General features: G+C 37.9%; 1 protein-coding gene across 3 annotated transcripts in view; it reads right to left on the bottom strand.

Moving 5' to 3' along the window:
* TRAPPC9 (trafficking protein particle complex 9) overlaps positions 1-25,851 on the bottom strand; it is a 459,395-nt gene that overhangs the window by 240,475 nt on the left and 193,069 nt on the right. For all 3 annotated transcript variants that reach the window (XM_039382029.1, XM_039382027.1, XM_039382028.1), the window contains exons 20-21: positions 14,447-14,600; positions 4,678-4,768 (exon numbers count right to left, since the gene is read on the bottom strand). In XM_039382029.1, the coding sequence (XP_039237963.1) occupies positions 4,678-4,768; positions 14,447-14,600 (245 nt within the window). The remainder of the gene's footprint in view (positions 1-4,677; positions 4,769-14,446; positions 14,601-25,851) is intronic.

The raw sequence follows: 25,851 nt of genomic DNA, 5'->3' as shown, positions 1-25,851 counted from the left end.
AAGGGAAGAATTAATGAAATAAGTGAATGAAATAAAAGAATGAATGAAAGCAAAAAGCTGTTTCTGGACTTCTTCCATGGTGAAGCTTGACAAATGCAAGTTTCTTGGAACATTATTGTTAGTAATACTAGAGTTCATGTATAATCATTGATTTTCAGTTACTCAGTTTCTATAGAGAAAGAAAAGCATTTGGTTGATATATTAAAACCTCCAGCACTTTTCAGTGTCTACAGTTCTAAATTCCTAAACCAAATTTCTCTAATAAATCTTCACTCTTCATATAAGGATCATCAGGAAAACATGTCTATGCCTTGTGGTTGCAGGCAGTGAAGGAAGTAATGTTTGTTTTGCTTTATGGAGGGGAATTTACAATAAGTTTCTCTTGTGAAATTTGCTTACAGCATTCAAAGTGTCAGGAACCTCTCATTTCAGAGGAACTTCTCATCTGAATGTAGGAATATCCCAAGTCTGGCCTGTTCCAGGTTCAATCAACAGTCTTATTTCAAGCTCAGCCTATAAAGTTTTGTTCATGATTTTGTACCTGTGATAATTTTGCTGTGAAAAGCAGAAGAGCACCATCAAACTGATAAGTGTTTGCTCCCAGAATTCTGCTTCCTTGCAAAACTTAGGGACATAAATCAAATAAAGATTGAAAAATCATTGCACAGGCAGCAACTACAAACACCTCCATCTGATCCTTTTCAAATCAAACCATGGAGCTCGCACGACACCCGCCTCTGAAGAGTCTTGGTTCTCCTCGTTAAACTTTGCAGGCTGTGTTTCCTTGATTTGATCATATTAATATATTCACCTTAAAACCACAGCTGCGCCTGCATTTGGTTTGTTGCCCAGCAGTAAAGAGAAAATATGTCATAAATTTTAGAGAACATTGAACTTGGTGGTGTTCAGCAGGATTATGGTTTTCAATTACATGTGATTTACTAACCTGCCTAACAGACAACTTCATTTTACAGAGATGTCTTAAATCTTAAATTCAATTTTAACAACACATTAGGAACTCTCACTCTAGCCCTTGATATATTTCCCAGGTTTTGATTCCTCATGTCTTAAATACTTTTCCCTTCCCTAGTCATTTAATTATATGAAATCACAACAAAATTGTTCACTACAAGTCACTTTTTTCCCCTCTATCTGACAACTTTCAGAGGTAACTTCTTACCCTCAGAGTACATTTCAATGTCACCAACTTTTATTTCTACTCTTTGCCTTGCATTTAATGAAAAAAGGACAGGATTGTCAAATTTACATGAAAAATTATTTCAATATGCTTTTGTAGTTTTAGAGATGTAATATTAACTATTATATGAATTAAATATGCCAAATGTAAAAGGAATTTTGAAGTCCAGTTTCTACAAATTTGAATAAGAGCCAGTCATTTTTTTAATCAAAACCATGTTAAATATTCATTCATGCTTCACTGTGAGCACTTATAACAAAGTAAACCCTTCAGTGTAGCCATCGATATGGCAAAATCCTTGAATAATCATGGAAAAATTTTTATTGCATAAAACTAAGCCAAATTTTTAGCCAATATATGCAAAGACTATACCACAATGATGGCTAGTAGTAAAGAGTTCACACTAAAATACAAGTTATTGTTAACATAAAAATAAAACTCAAAGCAAAGCCAGGTTGTGTCTACAAACAGTGTGATGACTAAAAAAAAAAAATCTGGCTGATACTACAGTATTACAGTATTTTTAAAATACCTTATCAGTGACAGCTGTCCAAAATATTGGACAGGGCAGGATGACAAAAGAAAATCTGTAGACTGTTCCCTTACTAATTTTATATTTTTATATATTATTTTATATATTTATATATAATTATATATATGTTTATATAATATTTTTATATAATAGTTCTCTCGAAGTAGAAATATTAACAGTCAAAGAATAAGATCACTTGCATACACTGATCTCATTAGTGGTACTCAGATCACTACCCTGAAAAGAGCTGATTCTTACAAGGCAGTTAAAGGTCAATCACTTCAAAATATCAAGGGAAAAAACAAAGGGAAAACAACAGTCACATTACATTGTAGATCATCTGAAACTCATAATATTTTTCTATGCCTGTAAGAGTTGAAAAGGAAACATATTCCGGCACCAAAAGAGAATTTAAACTCCAAAACACAGTAATGTCACATTGTCTAAATACGTGTGTACACACATACCCTTGGTTGTCCAGACATTCCAACAACTCCTTATTACTCCCACCTACCAAACTAATAATAACAATCTTTTAATTCCTTCTCCATCCCACACATTAATAAAACCAAAATCATACATTGCCATATTGCCATGGCGTAGAGTCTGGAGGTACAGTAGTAGCTTTCCCCAGGAGGACTACAGGTAGGACTACAACACTAGCAAAGGTTGAACTGCTGAATATTCAAAATTATGCTTAATTTAAAGAAGCTAAAATTTCTCCATCACCTTTAATTTTCAATTTTTGCTTTTGTTTTCAAGTAAAATCAGGCACTTAATCGAAATGTCCTTTTCAATAATCACCACAGTGAGCTACAGCTTCTACATACTTTGTATGTTATACAAAATAATGTTCAATAGTAACTTAAGATCAAGAAAAATTAGACTAAAAAGTTAAGTAAACTTCTGCAACACTGAACTGTCCATAAGGAAACATGATATATAAGTTGTGGCAAACCAAGTATTTGATAACCCACAGGACGTCCCTTTCCCTGCTTCATTTAATGTAGAAAATCAACACATATGACACCATCAGTCAAGAGACTGCTTCATTAGATTTTGCAGTTATGAGGCAGAGTTTCGGATGAAAACTGAAGTACTTGGGACTCTTAAACAGAATTAATCAACAGCCTAAGAAATAACGAGCTGCACAGGCAATCAGGTTTTATTGGAAAGCAGTGCTATGTTCATGTTTGTGGGCTAGTTCATCAAAGAATGTCACCATTCAGGCAGCAGTGTCAGATACAATCCTATGATTCAAAAAGCCTCTTTTACTAAGAAAATAATGGAATTTGGCATAAAACAAAAAGAAAAAACCCAAGTATATAGGGAAAGAAGAAAAACACGTTTTTCATCCCTAAGGCGATGTCCCATTTGGAATTGCCAAAGGAAAGTTTTCAGACACAGAGCCCAGGGTACAAACATGTCCATGGTTGATGCCACTCTGCAGACCTAAGAACTGACCTCTCTGAGCTCTCAACACACACCTGCCACAAACCACTGGTTTACTGCTGAGGACCAGGGCAGTCATGGCCAAATCCAGTAGGTAATATGAGCGAATGTTACCAAATCCTTGAATCCTCTGAAGAACTGAGGCCAGATAAGTGTGATTTCAGAGACAGCTGATTATGGTTAAAGATCAACATACTTACAGCAAACAACTTTAGACAATTTTTAATCTTCTCCTCTATAAACAAAGTACTCACAGGTTTTAATATATGAGTTGAGGATAGTCCCCATGATTGAAAAAAACCCAGGCACTTCAAGGGGCACACAAATACTGGAGTTTGGGGTCATTTTAGTTTTAGTAGTAACACATTGGGCCCCCTGGTGGTCTCGTGGTTAGGATGCGGTGCTCTCACCACCACGGCCCGGGTTCGATTCCCGGTCAGGGAACTCCTCCAGGCAGATGGAGCTCGTCAGCCCTGTAAGTCCATCCATCTAAGAGAAGGTCACTCTAAACAAACCTACGTCCAGAGGACCTCACTGCCACTGTCCAAGCTTGCTTGGCCCCGGCAGATGAACCTCAGGATTAAAGGGTGGGCTCAGTTCAGCACACACTGTGTCTCACCTAAAAAATCCACTGCGCAGGCTGGAAGGGTAATGACCTTTCCCAAATCTTCGCTCGCGAAGACTGGCCATGATGATGGAGTAACACATACAAAAGTGATGGATCACTGTTCCTTAAAATTGATCCTTTCTAGGTCATCAAAGTATTAAAATACGGAGCATAGAGTTAAATTTGCTTTAAAAGCAAAAGCTTTGGAAACAATTTCTGATAACCTGAGGACTTTCTCTGAAACTTGTAACTGACATAGAATTGTGGGGGATGAAACATTCCATGTTCCAAAGCCTCTTAACAAGCCTTGCTGAGAACCTCAGAGAGTAGTCACATCATTGTGATTCTTCCAAGTTAAATTAATTCAATTTTTCATTGTCGGAACATCATTCTAAATACAAAATTAAGATAAATAGTTCTTCCACACTACCCAGAGTAACTACTTTTTCTGGACCTAAAAAGTTAGTAATGCAAATGTCTAGATCATAATAAAACGCATAACACAAAGTACATTACCATTTCACTAAAAAAAATGTAGAGAAATTGTTTTAAAACCACACAGGCTTTAAGCACACTGCCAGGCAAATGCAAAATTTACATATCAGCCACCTCTCATACAAGACAACTAGGACTGCAAATTACAGGAAAAAGTGCACGGTCAGGTTTCATATTTACTATCACTGAACAGTGGCACTTAAAATAAAATAGATACCAATTCTACGTTTATCTTCAGCTAAGTAAAATATCTAAAGGAAAGTAAAATTCCTATCAAATTCTCCTGTATCATAGATTGTCAGTAAATGAAAACATTATCATTCTCGTGCTGCTAAAAATTACAAGCCAGTACATCCTCTAAAAAGATCATCAATTGATTTTGACACTACTCACCCCACTGGAGAGGAGCCAACTGTAGATGCTCCAGGACCAACTGATTAAGAACTCCTTCCACACTTGCTTCCCCTTCACGCTTCAAGGAAGGGTAAATTGGAATTAAGGAAAATTTTGTTTCAGAAAGAAAAAGGGCATGTAATATGTACAACTTTTACTATTGGAAACCAAAACTGCAAGCAAGAGATTCTTTAAAGGTTAATGTTGCATATGGTTAACTAACCCATGAACTGACCAACAATAAAAATTACAGCAGTTGATAACTTCAGAATATAGGTATTTAATTCCACGGAGGAGTGTTAAAGCAAAGGTAAAATACACCTGAACCATAATAAAACACAAGGGTAAAAGAGTCTGGAAGCCGTAAAAATGCAAAACCTGTAAGTTTGTGGCGCAGGATGAGAATTCAAGATGATAAATTAGGAACAATCCGAAAACAAAAAGGTTAAAATTGAATAGGGCAACATAAAACAGAACAAATGTCTGCTAGGACAGCATTTAATGCTGGCTTGGTGCCAGTTCTGTGGCGGTACAGGGATGTTGGACAATGCAGTGACAGCGTCATTACTGAGGGCAAACATACCAGGACCACACAGGCACATAACCTGAAAGCTTTCCTTTCTGCCCTGCATGAGCTCAGAAACAAGCTCAGACTGAAATGAGAAAAAATTAGAAAATTGTTGTTCCTCTAAGGACAGTGGAGCACTGAAATAAAATGTTGGGAAAAGAAGAATCTCCTTCAAAAGGGCTTCAAAACAGGTTACACAACAAATACTAAAATAAAAGCACAGGTAATATCCAATGTAACACAGAGACAGGATTATCCATTTAAACCAATTAATAGTAATTTCATGTGATGTGTCAATCACAGCAATATGCATTTGTAACAGGAAGAGCACTGGATTTCTTGGTTCTAATTCCCTGGATTCAGGAAGGCACTGAACTCAAAGGGCTTTGAAGCACTTTGATGCAGGTGTCAGCACCATCTCGTATTCAGCCAAGGCTGCACTCCCTGGCTTTGGTGTGATTTTGTACCATGAGAAGCCCCTCTCCTGGTGAGGGTGAGAAGAAGAAGTGGAGGTGGAGCAAGGATGGCTCCTTCATGGATGCACATGAGCTTCTAGTCTGTGTTCTTACACCAGAACTGTATTTACATTGGCAAAACCTGCATCATCTTCACAGCTCAGCTCATGATTGCACAAAATGGGAGCATCATACAGAAAGATATTCAAGGGAGAGGCAGGTTCCCCTTGGAGCCTTGAAAACACTCCTTTTCCAACTTCACAATCTTCAAATGAAATACCCATAGGTGGAGTCCCACCACAATTAAAGGACAAGTTCCCAACGAGATTCATCAAGATTTACATCAACGACTCCAAAAGCCTGTAACCACGTTCATCAAAAATACAGCAAAACATGAAAGAATATCTGAGCTTTTATAAACAGCTTCTAAATGTGACCAGCCATTTTTCCGCAAAACTCTGGAAAGAGAGGAACATCATCTGACTGCTAGAGTATGTACTCATCTATGTCATTTAAAAGAAAATTAACAAGTACTGCAGATAACTAATTTCTATCACAGGACATTATTTCACAGGCTCTACATAAGATTTAAAAGAAAAGTCTTGAAACCTCAGAACAAAAATAGATCTATCCATTAGTGATTGAGACTCAAGAGCTCAAGGAGATGACAGAAGAGGAAAATCAATACACTGTACAAGATTCTTGCCATTATTTTTCAAAATATTCTCATTATGCCCTGAAAAGTGTCATAAATAGTACTTCTTTTTTTCCCTAAAAAGACCACAAATAAAGAATTCACAAACCCCTAAGAGTCTAAAAAGCTGTAAACACCATTAAAGAAAAGCATCTATATGGAAAAACGAAGGCAGCAGAATATCACCTTAGAAGAACATTGCTGCTGAAAAATAAGACTCAGAACACAAACACAACTGAGTAATTTCCATAAAACAAACTAGAGGACAGAGAATACATAATTTGGATTACTTCACAGAAACAGCAGATAAATAATTCTGTTATCACATCTTTAATGTAAGGAACATAAGTTAGAGAAAACACTAATAAAAAGGCAGTATTTAAAAGACGCTTTAAAAACAGTGGCTGCCATTAACTGTAACATTAAACTAACTTCACTGTAATTTACTTACAACTGACTCACAGTGGGGCCTGGAATATTACTGATTTTTACTCCTTAAAGCTCCGTGGAAAGCTTTATGTCTCAGATACCACTATAGAATTACTATAAAATAGGTGATTCTCCATACTTTATTATTGGTAAGTGCAGTCAAAGCAGATCTAGGTATTCACATGTACAACATTCACTCTGGAAGGTAAAACCAGAGGAGGTGAGGCCACATCCTCTGCAGGAGGAGGCAGAGGATGGACCAGGCTCTGCTCAAAGGTGTCCAGCAATGGGAAAAGAAGCCACGGGCAGAAACTGATAATCAGGAAGCTCCTGAACATGAGAAGAACTTCCTTCCTGTGCAGTGACCCAGCACTGGAACACATTGCCCACAGAGGGTGTGGAGCCTCCCTCATTGGAGATATTCCAGAACTGTCCAGACACAATCCTGTGCCATGTGCTCTGGGATGACTCTGCCTGAGCAGAGAGGTTGGATCAGATGACCCACTGAGGTCCCTTCCAACCTGAGCATTCTGTGGCTCTGTGATTCTGTAAGGTTGGTTAGACCACACACATATTCAGGAAACAAACTGCATTTGTCTAATGAGATCATTGAATGAAACAGCATAAGGGAATTTGGTGGCAAAGGAGAGAAAGGCAAGGTTGAGATGCAATCAAAGAAGTTGACTTGTTAAAACAAATTATGTGTTCACATGGACCTACAGGGGGATCTGGAATTCTGTACCACTGATCTTCGTCTCCAGACTATATTATCAGACAATTACATAAAATTGCTCATTATATGAGAAACACAAAACTGAACATTGCAACAAACTCATTACCTTGGAGATGAAAAGCAACCAAAATATGCAGTAAGAAAATGTCAAAGGAACAAGAGACAAAAGCTTAACTCAGGAGTTTGTGTATTTTCTAAGATAACTCTGTAGAAGTCAATGAAAGCAAAGCAGTTGGAACAGGGGTTGCCAATATACCCTTTCATTCTTAGCTCAAAGTCAAAGCTGATAAAAGACACAAGTGTAAGATCCAGGATTTAAAATTCAATGAAAAAGACTGTACAGATAAACAGAAGCACAGGCTGCCAAGCCTAAGTTTGACCTTGCAGGATCTCTCTACTTAACTAAACCTCCACACATTTTGCTGAAATCTCACTGTGATCACAAACCTGTTCTTCTGTAGGAGTCAGATTGTTGACCCTGGCCTCATTTCCTACTGTCAGATCTTTGTTATTAACAACACACGCATCAGCCAGGACTGAAACAATTGACTTCCAGTTTTCAGTGCAACTGTTTGTTTTTAACAGTCAAATAGGTCTCAGATTCAGAGAACACACAATCACCAGATGCTGTTTTAAAAAAAAATAAAATTGAAAACCTAATTTTTCACAGTCGACACCCTTGCTTCATGGTTCTGTAGCAACAGACTGAATATGATATAAACTGCTTCATACCAAAAACCTAAACAACAGTCAAATGAACTAGTTATTTCCCCATGGAAAACTTTGGTCTTTTATACTCTCTGGATTGTCTAATGTGTAGCTGGGTATCCACAATTAGAACACAGCATGTTATCTAAAACTTCCTGCTTAAAAAGACAACACATTTAAAAAAATGGTTTATATCTGGAAGTTACTCATGTTTTTTCTCCCTACAGCATTCCATATTTTGCATCTTAAAAAAATTTATTTTCAATATATATGTCCTTTGCAAATAAATCCAGGTGGAAGAATGCACATAATGATAAAAAAATTAGCAAATGTTCATAAAAGGGAATTACACTAATGAAAATAAATTTACATTATTAATGATCACAATTTACTTACAGCAGTAGCCCTAATCATATTTTAAGCTTTCCGTTTGATTATCACTGTGGTACTTTATTATTAAAACTAATTATATACAGTTATTTAGGGTCTTAAATGATAGTTACTTTTCTGCAAACAACTGGTGTTGCTAAGAAGCTGCATGGAAATGTAAGGAAACCTTCATTGATGTACAAAAGTTCCACAACACATAATATTCTCATAACCGAAGATTCATAATTATGATCAAGATGAAGTCATCAAAAGCGGAACAGACACAGAAAAATGAATTTCAATAACAGCAAATTAGTGATTTGCTGTCAGGCAAATGAGATGGTTCAAGGTTCTGTCTGAGAGATACTAATTTCAAAACCCTGACTGGCTACTTAGATGATGAAATACAAAAACATTCATAATTTTTATGTATTTGGAAAAGATGTCAGCGTTCCAAAAGCTAACAAATGAGTGGAACTTATGAAGATTATTTAGATGAAATTCAATGAAGAAAAGTCCCAAGTATCACCCCAGAAAGAATCAACAATCTATAAACTGATATTTGGGAATTCAGCCAGTTATGTTGAACTACGTGCAATAAAAAAAAAATCAATCAGACATGAGACAGTTGTAAAAGTATTAAAGAACAGTTCTCAGAGCAAAACATATCTGAAACCTGGAAAGCTTTTATTCACCTGCAGTATTGCTTCCACATTTGGACCTCACATATTGAGAAAAATAGAGCTGTACTGCAGAACAACATCAGCAATACGACCGCAAGAAAATGTGTTTTGAAAGAAATTTTAGGCAATTAGGTTTAAATACAGAAAAGAAAAAACTGAGGAGGGGGTACACAATACAATTTTAAAAATGTAAGGAAACACTGCAAATAGGACAGGTTTCCTATACATCACAGATATTAAGGCTGAAGTAAGAAAAAAAAAAGTCTACCGATTAGAAAAGTTAAAAATGGAGCATGATATTCAAGGTGGCACTGGAAGTCTCATTTTTTTAAAGGTTGTTAGGGCCAGGTTTAGAATATTTTCAATAAAATGATCCCAAAATGTTATAGTCTCATTTCACTGAAATAGCAATTCCCTCACAGTACATTAGAAAATTTCTTGGCTGCAACAGAACCTGTGGAGAGCAGGAGATAGGGGAAGGAAAAGGAGTTTAGTTTTCAACAGTCATTCACTGACCCAGCCTCTGCCTGCTTGCACAAATCACAGAATAATTTATATTGAAAGGCAATTCCAGAGTCACCGTCCAACCCTGTGCTAAAAGCATGGAAAATACTGAAATTGCATCAGGTTGTTCAAGGCCTTGTTCAGAGTTTTTTAACATCTTCCAAGACACCAATTTTACAGCACTTTTGGACAACGTGTTCCAGTATTTGAGCACCCTCATTGTGGAAAGGAATTTTCCTAGTATCTAACTGGAATTTACCTGGCTGCAGTTTGCTACAGTCACCTCAGGATAGGCCTTGCTTGAAGACTCAGATGAATTTTGTCGACTGCTGTAATTCTCAGGCTTTGAGGTTTCTCCTTGAGGCCCATCAATTCTCCTGGGACCAAGGGTAGCCTCCTGTGCAATTCTGCCCTCCAGTTTGCCAAGGTCTCCTCTACTAAAGTCCAGGATCATTATCCTGCTACTTGCCCTCCTCACTTCCCTCAGGATATCGAACTCCATCATCTCAGGACAACTGCAGCCAAGGCTGCCATCAAACTTCACCTCTCCAATTGGATCTTCCTTATTTTCAAGCAGCAGATCCCACACAGCACATACCAAGTCAAGCCATCCAGCACCTGTACACTAAAAATGTCCATAAAGTACTCCAGAAATAATCTAACCTGCAATTGGAAGACTTCTTCCAGTTCATCCAGCACTGTTTCTTGTTTGGGTGGTCAGTAACAAATGCACACCACCTCACTCTGCTGGATGACTGCCCTTGAAGCAAAAGCTTTCAACTGGCCCATCCCTCCTGCTCTAACGATTCCCTGTGCACTCCGATTTCTCCTCATGCTTTTGCAAGCTCAGCTGTAAGCATCTGACATGAGCCTTCGTTCACACCTCGGGGTGGATTCAGTGATTTTAAGTAATCTAAACGTATCACCTTCCCATGTTTCCCCTTCTTGCCCTGCTCTACAGACTTTGAGGTCCATCCTGCAAGATACCAAGTTCCTTGCAGTTCACTAAGCAGCAGCAAGAGTTATGACAAACTAAAACAGACATAAAACAAGCATAAATAACTTCTTGATGCTATTCGTAGCAGAACCTTTCTGTTCTTCCTAGGAAGAATCTGTTCCACCATCTGAACATTGATAAATCTTTGTTTACTCCTCTAAAAATGAGGATCATCTGCATGTGACCTAATTCTCTGAAATAATTATGAACACGTTTCCATTTCTTAAGTCAAAATGTAAACTGCACAAATCAATTAAATACTCTGAAGAGTAATAATCTATGGTGGGTCTAAACACAGAGCGTGTAAAGTCCACAAAGAGAAGTTTACTCTGCCCATCATCTTCCACACGGGGAACATGGTATTTCTTAATGCAAGACTTTGAAGAATTCAGGTATAAAGTAACAATAAAAAGATGAAAATCTTGGAGAACTCAACAAGGGAAATAGCATTCTAGAAACTTCAAAGGCCACTAAGTACAGATGCCTTGATCCATGAGTTGGAATGCACAGAAGGTCCCTGAAGAAAATAAAAATTTTGCTGAAAAATATTCAGAAAATAAGAAAAGCATAATTAGCCACCTTAATAGTACATGTGATCTGTCTATTCCAATTCTGTGCTAAAGCAAACCCCAGTTGTTAAACTGATATCAGATGCCACCCCACAATGCTAAAAAACAAGACAGCATACTCTTAATTTAAGTGATCTCAATACAACTGTATGCTCAAAGATACTCTAAATTACATTATTTCAGATTTTTTCTACATTGAAAGAGCATGGCAGTAAGGGTTCTCATAAGAAAGGTTATCTTCCTAATAATTTTCATTCTGTAAAAAACATACAAAGGTTGAATTGAATGATATGCTGTGTTGTCTTTACCTTCTGCCTTTAGCCCTCCAAAAGTACACGAAAATCGATCAAGTTCTGCGATACTTTCATAAATGAAGTATTGAAAATCTCATCAATTGAAACACTTAATATTTCAATGGATAAAGTCATGGAAAATAGATTTTCCAAGCTGGAAAATTCTTCTGGTGCTGAAATCCTCTTCCTTTGTGAGCTATTTTTGGTCCACACAGGAATTCCTTATAACTGAACTTCTCATTGCAGTCTACGTAATCCACGCACTTCAAAATTTGAACCCGTTGTTTATTTGATGGTTTCATGTGGTAACAACTAATAAAGCAAGAATTTAAGGAACTGCAAGCTAAAAAATACAGCCTTTCTCTTGTAAACAACTTAAGATTACTTACAACAAAACATCTGAACTGTGTTCTCTCAAACATACATCCATTTGGTCATGCACATGGTTAGCAGAGAAAAGTTACCTGGGTTCAAAATAGTTCAAAGACGATGGAATAAAAAAGAGATCACTTGGTCTTACTATTCAAAGGACTTTTGCAAAAATACCTTTTCCAGTAGGAAATATAAGCAACTCTATCCCTTTGTATCCCTTTGTATTTTTCCAAATACTTTTCCTCTCTTAGTTGCACTTAGGCCGACTACTGAAGGAAAAGGCTTATGCAGCTAAACTATTCATCCATTTCTCTGCCTGTCTGTGCATCAGTATGTCTGAAATAAACTCCTCTGGCCAGTGTCAAATTACTCTGGTGGAAGAAAAATGTCTCAGAAAACAAGTTTCTTAAACTTAGTGGAAGTGAGAGAAGAATTTTTTTGGTGCACATCTCAACGTTGCTGCAAGAAATAAAAAGGATGAAGCCAGGGGAGGTTCAAGCTGAACATCAGGAGGAATTTCTTCATTGAAGGGTGGTCAAGCATTGGAAGGGGCAGCCCAGTGAGGTGGTGGAGTCACCAACCCTGGAGGTGTTCAAGAAATGACTCAACTTGGCACTCAGTGCTGTGGTTTAGTTGACATGGCAGTATTAGGTCAAAGTTTGGACTTGATGATCATGGAGGTCTTTTCCAACATTAACAATTCTATGATTCTATGAGAAAGACTGACCCTAGCCAGGACAGGCAACGTGGAACAGAACGTACATATTTCTTTGAGGATTTTAAGCACATCTAAAATTTCTTGCCTTTCATTAATTAGAATAGTTTTAGTTTCTGGAACAGAGAGAACGATCATCGTAAGTATTAAAAACACAGAAACTAATGCTTGCACTCATTTAGCACACAAAATCCATGCATTGTTCTGTTGGTTTACTGAGGTACTGACTTACATGTCAGCCACAGCAGTTTGGGGATCAAAACTGGGCTTAAATACATAACACAGGATGGATGTAAACAGTGTTGCCCAGCAACAGAAATGAGTGAGGATGTATTTTTACACCTTGACAAAATGATTACAACTATGCACTCAATTCCAGTGTAAGAATTCATCTATGCTACCATGGAATATTTATATCTTTCCATAACAGACATTTTCTAAGTGAGTTCTGGTTAAATATTGACATTTTTGCATAAATGGAACTCTCTCTGAAATCTTGCTTAGGGAATCTGGAATGAACCAGGTACTAGGACTCTTATTTATGCCTCAGACCTTGCCTTTAACAAATCCTGTGCAGGTAACTTAATAATCACAGGATAGTTAAGGTTGGAAGGGACCACTGGATGTCATCTGGTCCAACTCTCCTGCTCAGGGAGGGTCCCCAGAGCACGTTAGTCAGGATTGTGCCCAGACAGCCCTTGAACATCTCCTGGGAAGGAGACTCCCCAGCCTCTCTGGGAAACCTGTTTCAGTGCTCAGTCACACACAAAGATGTTTTTCCTCGTAATAGTTAGTAATGAAACATCATTTCAGATCACTAGATAAAAGTATAATTAAAATTATAAACAAATAAAGCATGATTTGATTGCCACTCTTCTCTCATCTCTTGCCACCCACTATCATGTGAATTTGAGTATGATCTGAGTGAAAAATATAAATCCCCTGGAAGGTGCTGAGTATCATCACATGGCATGGGGGGCTGTTGGCTGTACAGAATGTTTCCCTGAAGAAAATCATGAGAAAGTGTATTTTTGACAAGCCAAGCACAAGAATTTTTATAGAAATCATGAAATTTATGGCAACACCCTTGGTTTATTTTAACTCTAAACCAAATGCAATTTCTTATTAATAATCATAAGGCAATATTTTAGTGCATTTAGAATGACTAACTCATCTCACAGGTCCTGCCTAAGCCTTAAAAGGCTACACAAGATTAGATATATTACTAAATCTGTAAAGAGGACTTGGAAATAAATTATTCTAATATGTTCTGATTTACTCAAATTCAATTAAATATATGCAAACTCTCTAAATCCAGCTTCATATGTTTCTTCATGATTCAGTTACTTGGTGTGTGGGAGAATAGAAAAATTTGACCCTATAAATCTATTACTCCTCAACCTAACTATACTTCCTCGGTTCCCTAAAAGTTGGGAAAAACACACAGTATTTATGACAGGCTCAATGACTCAGAAAAAGCCATTACAGGATGACCCAAGTATCACCTAAATAATATACAGCACAATTAACCTTAAGCAGTCTATAATTATGATAAGCTTCATAGTTCTAATTACTTTTCTTTTCAGCAACACTGCTATGAAGTGAGTTGAATTATAAAATAAAATGTGTCATAGGGCATCTATTTATATATTTTTAAAGCAAGTATTTATGAAAGGATATAATTTTCCAGCAAATATCCAGCTTGCTGTTAATCTCCAGACCTTTTGCTTGTTGCCTTTCTTCTTCCAGCTGCTTCGCATTCGCCAACTGTGTCCCATCAGTAGGGGATTCTGGGAAGCTCTCAAAACTGAACTTGTCAACTTGGATAGCCATACTGTAGCAAAGGAAAAGAAGGACAAAAAACAACATAATTTTCACTGTAACAATTTTTACAGGCATTATTTCTGCAGAAACTGCAGAGCACTGTGTATTTGTTTCAGTGGCACCTACTCTGTATATTAATGACATATAAGCCATATGATTTATGCTACTGAAAACAGAAGTCTAAGCCTATTGATGATGGCCAGATGTTTTACAAATCATCAATCAACATCTGAATGCCCTTGTGAGGGGTGCACAAGACATGCATTTGGCAGTTGCAACCATCTGACCTTATTGTGGTTCTGCAGAGGTTCACCACCCACCTCCACTCTTGTATGTAAAAGCTCCTGGTGTGCTCAAGACTTGCTGGAAAAGCAACAAGACTGCACCAAATGCTGATGAATATACTATTTATAGTCATTTATTAATACCAACCCATAAAAAAGGGAACCAAAATATTATATATGAAAGCGTCTCCTGAAGTGAACTGTACCACACTTAGAAATTCATTGATTTTACAAGTAACTTCCTGAATTTTCCTTACAAAACTCAGGAAGGAAAGACAAAATAAGCACAGTACTAGGGTCTGAATGTGGCCCTTGATTTCTTTTTAAAAGGATACTTCCATCTTGCTTAGAGTATCTTCATGAATTACAGACAGTATTAATTTTAATATCACAGTACAATTCATTGGTAGCAAATAGTTAAATAATTGCTTTATTAAATGTACAGTAAGGCACAAAAGCTAATTAAATTAAATATAGTACTCTATAATGCATACTAAATACTTATATGTTAAATTAGAATCACTAATCTAATATAAAAGGGAATTTAGACCAGCTCACATCACATGAAATGTGGTTATAGCAGATCTAATATACTGTGCTGCCAAAACAGCTTTAATTTCCTGAATCGTCTGAAATAGAAAAATAATTAGGGAAGAATTAAAATATATTGCTCTTGAGATGACTTTGCACTTAAGGAAAAGAGAAGAGAGAACAACAGCTCTGAAAACCATTCATGAGGAAAGGCAACTACAAACTAAGAGGGGGTCTGGGAAGGGCATTTCACAAAAACATAGCATTACTATTATTCTTTTATCTATTTCTACTTCTAAAGAGGGAAACATATTCTATAACTGTTGCCAAAAGGAAAACACCAGTAACAAAGGTCAAGAAGAAAGAGCTTTGAAGTCTCCCCAGACCAGAAGAGATTTTCTATAATTACCATTAATTTAAGAGAATCTTGACCCTAAAAGAAACTGGTAAAGATAGATGGCAATTACAAGCTCAAGGAATAATCTAGAGTCTGTGAAGTTTACTGAGGGAAGATGAATTCAAATAGGCCTACCAAGACTGAGCAAAAAATGACACCTGAGGATAAGCTTCTAACATTCCAAGACTACCTTCTTTGAAGGTGTAGCAGTTTGAGCCACATTAGAAATCTAAAATCCAACTTCCACGCTTCCCCCACCCCTTCTCAACAATTTATCCTAACACCGGAGAGAAACTTTCAGGTCAGAGGCTTCTGTAGGGGAAGGGGGAAGTATATACATTTATTTACACAAATAAATACTATACAAACTAAAGGCAACTATATATATATATTACATTACTATCAGTCAGTCCTTTCAAGCCTCTCCTTTAACTTTAGTCCAGGAGCAGCCTTTAAGGCTGATGTGTAACACAGTCTGCTGTGGGAGTGTTCTGGGCTCCTGAACACTCCCTCCTCAGCAAGTCCAGCAGTTGTTTGTTGTAGTCTCTCCTCCTCATGAAGTCCGAGAAGACAGCTTTGAGTCCTTGCTCTCCTGCTGCTGGTGATCTCTCCCTCTCGGTGTCCCACCTCGGTTCGTAAGCTGCTGCAGTGTAGCTTATCAAGCGTACCCGTCCTGGAATCTTCATTCCTCTAAGTCAGTTTTTGGCTGCCTCCGGTCAGCTTCGGCAGGCAACTCCCGAGCTTCTCTTGGCTCGTCTCCAATTTCGCCTGGGACTCCTCTCCTGAGCGCCGGGCCTACCTCCACGGCCCAGTGTCCTGGCTCAGCTCCAACTCTGAGCCCTTCCTCCACTCACAGTGGAGGGAAAGAAAAGCCCCCCTCTACAGCTTCACTGCAGAAAAGGGGGGGGGGGAAAGAAGGCCTGGCCTCCTCCCTCTTACCTCAGGTGCTGTGAATCTCTTCCTTCACAGCACACACTCCAAATGCTGACTCTAACTCTAGCCAAAGGCTGAGCTGGGGGGGTCGCAGGGCTCCCCTCTCCCCTGGCCTTGTCCACCTACACACAGCAGACACCAAGAGCAAAACAACCAAGACTGCAATGCCAACCATTTCCGGTGCTGTGATCTATGATTTTTGAGCAGAAGCGAACAACATGAGTGGTGACTGGCTCTCCAGGGAACACTGTCCTGGCACCCAATCACCTCTGAGCCCCTCGAACTCTCAAGGGGGCCCAATTTCAAACTATGACAGAAGGGAAGCTGTCCCTGTCCATGGTAGGATGTTTGGAAGTAGATGATCTTTAAGGACCTTCCAACCGAAACTATTCCATGATTCTATGACTAAAAAGTACAAAGAACTGAGGCAAAGGTCTCTCTAAGTTACCCCTTCTGCACACTTCACCTTTGGTGATCTTCACATCCAAAAGGCAGAGGAATTAATCTATTCCTCTCTTAAGGGAGGGTTCTGTTTTGGCTATTTTTATTATAGCAAGAGATCATCAGAAGTTCTTCATTTGCCTGCACAGTCCATCAAGTGCTGGGCATATTAAAAAGCTTAACATGAGATGCAAAAGTGGATCACAATAACTGCCAGAATCAAGCCAGAAATAAAGAATGTAATGAAAAAGACGCAGATAATACAATCCGAAGAGTGGATTCTGAAAAAATATCAGGCCTGAAACTATGACTAACAACATCAATTCTTACTGCCACTGAAGTATGATTTGATTCAGCAAATGCAGGCTGGGTTTCCTGGATTTGGCACGGGCAATGCATGTGGAAGGCACAACTGGAACATCACACAATCATTTTAGTCTTTGTTTCCGAGATCACTTCGTCACTCTGTGGTACGTGAGCAGATGCAAACCCAGTACTTCATTTCTGTTATATACACAAAACTGCTTAAGTTCTCACAGAAATACAAGTAGTTCCTACAGTCATATTTTAACAAATTGTCTTAGTTTCTGAACGGTCAAAAACATTTAGAATCCATATCCCAAGGGACCTGGAAAACAGTTCCCATCTAATTATTGTGTTGCACTTTTCTAAGTGATTAATTCTTTAGAAAAATATTCCTAACAATATTTAATATGTAACTGCAGGCATTCAGGCTGCATTCCTCTGTCAAAGGATTGTTACTGGTAATATGGTAATTTTTTTTCCTGGAAAATAAATAGGAATATAAGCACTTTTTACCTCAATAGTGCACAGTAAATCCACGTCAACTTCAGGAATACAGCATAGATTATTCTTACCAATGGTTCATTGTGCATCTCTGTTTGAAGTAACTTTTATTCAGCTCTAAGTTATGGAAAACTTCAGTAAACAGGACTCTTTGTACTCAGAACCACTACTAAGTTCTCAAATCTTCTAACCATGCTTTTATTTATACTGTGTAAACTGTATTTAGCACCGTGACACCTCATGTCACATGAGAAGCTACAAAAAACACCCCCAACAACATACTTGCCAGCTAGAAAGCAAAGAGTTGGAGTAAAAGACAAGTACAGAGAGAAAAATATCACACAAAACAGTACTATGAACACAGCTCTAGGTAGAATATATGAAGGCAATAAACAGAGATAAAATATAATGTTTCAAGACTATAGATCCACTCAAAGAAAAGCACAACAAAATTAAATCCTGGCTCTTTTTCTGAAACACATCTCCCTTTTATCATCAGTATTCTGCTTTCTCTTGTGCTAAAAATATTCATATCAAGTTTTGTGTCTGCATTTTTTATCAGTGATGTTGCTTCAGTATGTATTCCTCGCCCTATGGAATGCGTAGTAAACTGGAAGGCTTTGCACAAAAATCAAAACAAAAAATAAATACCACAACCTAAATCAGTCACTCATCCTTAAAACTGTACCCCTACTCAAACACAGCTTCTTCGCTTTGCTTTTAACATGAAGATTTCTCCCATCTCCAAAGACACTTTTCACCAGTGAGGTGTTAACAAATGGGCAAACAATTCCCAAAAAATAGCTGACTGAAGGAGAAAATGGATAAACTGGACATTGGGTTACAATCACCAACGAAAAAATGGATTTTTTAAAACTTTTTAATTGGTCACATGGACTAAAGCTAAAAGAAGCAGAAGTAAGGAAAGGAGAAAGCAGAAAGTACACCTCCTGAACATCACCCAACTTTGTCACTGGGCTGTGCCTCAGAAAAATGACACTAAAATGTATTTTAGCCATAAAAGTCGTCCTGTGCTTTTGTCTTCTGCAGTTACCTTACAACCTGTTTCTTGTCAAGAGTTCTCTGCACTTCTTTTCTCCCCAAATTTGTCCTTGTTTGTTGTGAGTTACAAGAATCTATGGAATCTATATCGAAAGAGGTAAAAATAGACAATTCAGTTTGAAACAAGTATTGGTTTTATTGCAAACAGCCAAGATAACGATGGCTCATGTTGTGCAAGGGCACCTGTACCTTGCCCCTTCACAGTAATTACATATCAGAGAAAGCAGAAAAGATCTTAAAACTCAAAAGTTTAAACATATACTCACTCCAGGAAAAGGAACTAGAATTCCATTTTAACTTCTTTGCCTCATGTGGAGCTACCCAAATTTCTTACTAGATGAGTTTTCAATAAATCATGAGATATTTGTATAAAAACATTGCATTATGCAAAAAAAAAAAAAAAATTAAATATCCAATCCTGGAAATGCAAAACAGGTTTTGTTTCTCTCTGGCCAACCTTGCCTGTGCAGGAGGAGGGATAAAGTAACAACAGTTTTCATGAATAATGAAACAATCGTGTTTTGAAACTACTGGGTTTTGTCACGAAACGAGCGCACGCCACTGTGACAGCTCCTCAGACAACTGAGCATCCTTACAGGGATGCAAATTACTCAAATACAAATTAAGTGAATGAAGAGGAAAAGGTCAGCTCCTCGGCAAGGCTGATGATACGTCTGCACAGTATCATCCCACGTCATCTGTCAGGACGACTTACGGGGGGAAAATATGACAAACCTCCTGATGGTGCCGCCGACACCTCAATGACAGTTGTCTGAAGTCCCATTAAAGTAGCAGTGCAGAACTACTAAAGGCACCAGACAGCCCATTTCACCACTTCCCACAAAATGAGTTTCAGCTTTACTGGAAATCTTACTCTGTCCTGACAACAAAAGGAAAAGCAGAAAGGCCTTCGGATGGAGAAAAAGAACTTCCTTCAAATGGCATCTCAACTCCCGAGCCAGTGCCTTGCACATCCCTCTTTCCTAAAGCAGTGCCAGTTAAAATCCGGCATCACTGACAGTTTGACAGAAGTGGCAACTGGCAGACAGAATTAATAGGTGATAATTCAGTGAGGGAGTATTGCTGGGAGTGCTGTAAACTCCTGCCCTTGTTCCTGGCAGGACAGCAGGCAGGTCCCAGGCATATCCCATCCTCCAGTGACGCAGCTCAGCTCTTTTCATGCCCTCATCTCTTAGAAGAGGATGAATCTATGAAATGAAATTAATTATGTGATACTCTCCAAACAAAACAAGGTTAAAAGCAGGCATGGTATTAAAAGAAAAGCAACATAACTAGATTTCGTCTTTCATTAAGTGAATAAAACACTGCTGCTTAGCTTGGAAGAATAAAATATAGAGATATTCCTTATTCAATTATCCTTAGGAAGAAACAATATAATAGGAACCCAAAAACTCTTCCTCATGGCTAACTACCTATTTAAATACTATCATCCATGGATGAGTTTGCAAGCTGCTTCCATAATGAAGCTGAGAGGAGGCAGTTGGACACTTTATTCAATATTATGTTTCCTGTTCTTTTTATCTTATATAAAGTAGACAGAAGGGACACTGAGCCTGACCATGGTACTACTACTTATGCAAAATGCTGAATGTATGAAAAGGATAGTGAGTGATTTTAAATTCAGGGAAAGCCTGAAGTGAGGATAATATTCTTGAGGAAAAAAAAATGCACAAAGGCAAGTTTACTTTAAAAACTTTGCCCAATTCCATTGTGCAATCCCAGTAATAATGTTTTTATAACATCGTGTTTCAGGTGCACATTAATTCCGTCCTAAATACAAGCCCTCCAGCTGATATAAAACTGGAAGTGACACCCCAGTATATAACACTTTATAGGCAAAGAGGGGCCTCAAGAATCAAATCTCTGGTGAGATGAATACGTACGTATCATTAGCTGAAAATGAGAATGTAAAGTAATGCAAATTAACATATTCCTTGTGTTTACATCTAATTATTTCACAGTTTGAGAAGTGCAATCTATACTTCACTCACTACAATAAAATACAACTGTAAAATTCAGCAGCTCAAGCGATCCATAAGTAACGATCTCTCCTCCTGGCCTAAAACTGACTGCAGGAAGAAAAACGAGGACTTTAACGTCTGAACTACACAGAGCAAAAGATAATTTTTTCCATTAATCTTGAGAAAGGTCAATTAAATTAAAAAATTTGCATTTAGAACTTAATTATTTATTTAAAATAATTGAAGAGGAGACAAAATTCAAACTATAGTGCTGAAGTCTGCAATATTCAACAGCTTATATTTATCTGATCCACGGCGTTTCAGACGATAAAAAGTTAAACCAGGAAAGAATAGCTGCACTGTATCTAATGGAATATTTGAAAATGGAGCAGTGTTGAGATAGTTAGCTACATAAATCTTCTGTTTAAATGTGATTATACTAAGCGTGCTGAGAATATAGCTTTTTAATTCCTTGCTCCAAATCTGAAAACCATAAACTGGGAATGAAGAGGCATAACAATTAACTTCTACTTCCCTCTTTTTTCACTCACCCACTTAAATAATTTGGATTCCTATGGCAATTACCATGAAGCAAAACTGTTAGCTACTTAAGGAAATCAGAAATTTAAAATAATAATAATGGTAATATCTGCTCTATAAACACACAAATTTCCACAGGGGGAATAACAGACCATTAATAGTCTTTCATACCATTAGAAAATTCGGAAGAGTATGGTAATACTTGAAGATCGAGTTAAATATCCTCCCTTTATCACAGCTGAACCATGCAAGGATTGCAGTCTTCTCGTTATCCAAAATAATGCCATACTGTACCTCCTACCTCTATCTCAGTGGAATAGTAATAATCAAAGAAACAAATGTCAAAATATATATGTTCATATTCAGTTGCTCATGTGTGCAATTCAGTATTGCCTTTATATGGCAGAAAGTTCAAAAGAAAACATATGCAAATTAAAAACATGGAATTTTGTGCCAGATATAGCAAACAAGACCAAGAAACCCCCAATTCTACAGTCATGCCTAGTTATTGCTCCAGCTGCCTGAATCTTCTCAGGAAAAGACTGAGACCCCAAAATACACGAAGAAAAAACAGAACTGAATAAGGGAAGCAACTCTCTTGTGTTCAGAACATCTTTTCCAGGCAGCCTCAAGTGGAGGAACCAGGTGTTCACCTACTGCAACCCTTATCTTTGTTCTGATTCTGCCCACACTGAGCATTAAGGGACAAAGGACAGAACCAACAAGTGTCTCTGCCCCTGGGACACCCCGAAGATCCCAGAAGCACTGGAAAGGAGCACTGTGGTTTGGGATCATTTCACAGCATGGGCCCTGTCCTGTCCCACACTAAGGGTTGTTGCTGCTCCCAGGGCCCTGCAGGATGGTACAAATGGGGTGGAGTTGGGTGTGTGTAGGACCCCAGGACATTCAGAGGGGTCTCACAGCCTCCTGCTCATGACAAACCTGAAGCATCAATTTACTTTCTCTGAAGAGAAAAGGCATAAAAATCCACAATAAATCAATGCTCCACCTTTAAAGGAAAGTGACTGTGACACTGTCCACACCTGAAAGGTTAACTTCAGAGAAGATGCTGAGATCCTACTCTAAACCAAACTCAAGATACAAAAAACACCAGGACGGCCTGTACATCTGGGAAATCATCCACATGTGGAGTCCACCTCAGTGATTACTCAAGGGAAAATGCAGAGATACAGAGCTTTATACACAACATCAGGAAAATGTAAGTTTCTCATAAAGGAAGTGTTTCAAACATTTTTTGAGTAGAATCACAGGATGCATGAATGCTCAGTGTGCAAGAGTACACATTTCACCATGGACTGTCACTTCAAGATAAAATTAGACTTTACATTCATAATGAATTATTAATTTACCAGCTACTTGCTTGTCTTCTCTTTTTACATACAAAGACAACATTTGCCCTTTTCCCAGAGCACTGCAGTGGAAGTTCACCTCAAGATGATTTACTGTGATAACCAAATTCTTTTCCAAGTCACTGTTTTCCCACTATAACCTTTGTAATTCTATCACACCTGCAACCTTCACATTTTCTGAATTTCTTAAAGAAACAACAGCTGTTCAGAGTACTGCCTGGTTAGTCCCTTGAAGAGCTCTGTATTCAAGTTAGCCCAGGAAAAGTTTAAAATGTTTATTTTGCCACAGACACAGCAATTCTTTTCATAGAGAGAGTTACACAGATTTTGTTGCAGATTCTCAAGTCCCAAAAGCAAGTTTTGTGAGTGATGACATACTTAACCAGGGAATCTAGAATCTTTGCCAAAGATTTGCTGGGGGAACGTCAGGACATCACCAGTTTAAGAAACCAAAGCACCAGAACAACAGTGCACAACAGTGCACATCGCCCACCAAAGCAAAGTGGTCCACAAAGTCTGACCTACAAAACTTATTTTTTAACTAGTGCCAGGAATAACGTTCACAAATGTAAGTGGGGGTGCAAGAAGCTTTAATCACGTTCCCTAAATCTCGGCTTACAGTGTGTGCGTGTGTCACCTGAGGAGGAATACAGACTCCATAGCAGCCAACTGCTCAGCATTAATAATAAAAATTATATACATCTCACTCACATGCACACAGTTTCACCTAAACAATTCTTCCCCCAAGACAATGTATATACAATAAGTTTATTTAATGCTTCCTCCAGCAATAACACCTCTATGTGCATTTAGAAACACTCTCAGAAAACAGCTGTTTTCAGAAAACAAACCAGTAGGGATTGTTCACCTTGGAAAAGAGAATGTGCTTGGGAGACCTCATAGCAACCTTTCAGTACTTGACAGAGGCTTGTAAGAATAAGATGGGGGCAAATTTTTTTAGCAGGACTTGTAGTGATAGAACAAGAGCTAATGGTTTTAAACTGAAGGAAATAATGGCTAATAAACCAAGGTGTAGCTTCTACTGCTTCTGTTGCTCATTATAGTGAGCTTTTGGCAGTCTTGGATCCAACTTCAGCCAAATGCAGAGCTGGAATTGTCTTCACTTTTATCTCATCACCTTTATATTGATTTACCTTTGCACACTTTGCCCCACATATTGCTGTGCTGTGTTAGTTGTCTGACGTGCTTTAGTACTATATCAGAAAATGAGAACGGCTCTAAAATACTCTGGTATTTCAGCCAAAACTTCCCATTTGGAAATCACCACATCTTACCAAATAACTGCCCTGCCAGGTGCCCTCACATTCAGTGAGCCGTGAGCTTGAGTTCCTACGGGAAAGGGCAGTGAAGCCAAAGGGCCACCAGCCTCAGATCTGAACACTAAAGCCAGAAATTCAGTATTTACTTAATTATCATGATGGAATGATACTCATTTTGGAGCAGCTGCCTGTCACATTAACTCCCCTCAGTCGATTAGGGTGGTGTAGACCACAAATCATATGCGGACAATGGATTGCACAGCCCTGATGTTCAGGCAGTGACACCTCAAAGAACTAAAGCAAATTAAACAAACCTGTTAAAGTCAAATGAGATCAAAGGGATTTTTACTCCTGTTTCCTATGGTTCAGAAATAGTTTGAACATAGTAGTCTGGATTTTAGAAAGGAAAATTTCACCTGTGAGCAAAGTCATGCCTGGGAAGCTTTCGCAGAATATGCAGCTGTGTAAAGGAACTCAGAGGTGAAACCAGGACTTCTGGTGCCACTAATAAAAAACCATTTCTTATCAGCTTCATATAAAAAAATCTTTTATATAAGAATAGATTTCTTCACTACATTTGGAGGACATGAGGGAAGGGGGATTATAAATACCACAAGTTATGAGCAGTCAGCCAGTGGTGTGAGATCAAGACACCTTGGTTTTACAGACTTCCCTGAGTACCCTTTGTTACTGTGGCAAGCACAAAGTCCCCAGCTGAGTAACAATTTAAAACAAAATCCCCAAATTATGATCTTTCAATTAAAAGTTTACATTGAAGATATCATTTGGAGTCTGCCTCTACACTTCTTCAGAAGTTGCATGGTTTTTAAGATAAGGTATTCTTCCTAAAATGAGGAACACTCTAATAGGATAAAGGAGTGATATAATTTTTCATTTAAGTATTTCACTCATGTCTATTTGAAACAATGCTTTAAAAATATCAAGCTTTAAAATTATTTATTTTTAGATTAATCTTTTCAGTGCTTCATAAACTGAGAAGGAATTGCCTCAAGTAAAACATTAATTTGGTATTTAAAACACATAAATATTGAAGGCGAGATTAGCTTCAGCATTTAGTTTTAACACAGAGATTTACTAAGTCTTTTCATTCACCTAAATCTAAATTTTATGAACTATAAAAAAATTTTAACCAAAATTCTGTGATTCTCTGTTTCTTTGGAGTATTCCCTTATAGAGAGATAAAAAAGCCCTGAAGATGATGGTATCTAAACTTCTGTAAGACAATCTTTCTTTTTTAAGAAAAGGTAAAACTCAATGGTACCGAAATAGAAAACAATTATTTGAGATCTCTTTTGTGAAAATTACATACACTTTCCAACAACTGACTAGATTTATCTGACTATAAAGAAACCCAGGCATGTTTAGATTTAGGCATCCATTTCAAACCGAATCCCAGTTTAGGAATCAGACTTATTCTCCACCTTTAGAGGGGGTGGAAACTCATCATCTTTTCACTTCCAGCTTATGAAAGTGTTGAAATGCACTGGTATATAGATCTTTTTCTTCAAACCATGCTGTGCCATGCGATTCCCAGCTCCTGCAAAGAAGCCAAACCCCCCAAATGGATACATAGAGGGGCACAGTTATTAACATACACAGAGCTTTGAGACAAT

This window comes from Pipra filicauda, unplaced genomic scaffold (assembly GCF_003945595.2).
Source record: "Pipra filicauda isolate LSUMZ 115617 unplaced genomic scaffold, ASM394559v2 scaffold251_size2273266_pilon, whole genome shotgun sequence".
Lineage (NCBI taxonomy): Eukaryota > Metazoa > Chordata > Aves > Passeriformes > Pipridae > Pipra > Pipra filicauda.
Note: the sequence above shows the minus strand (reverse complement) of the source record. Positions and strands in the feature narration are given on the sequence as shown.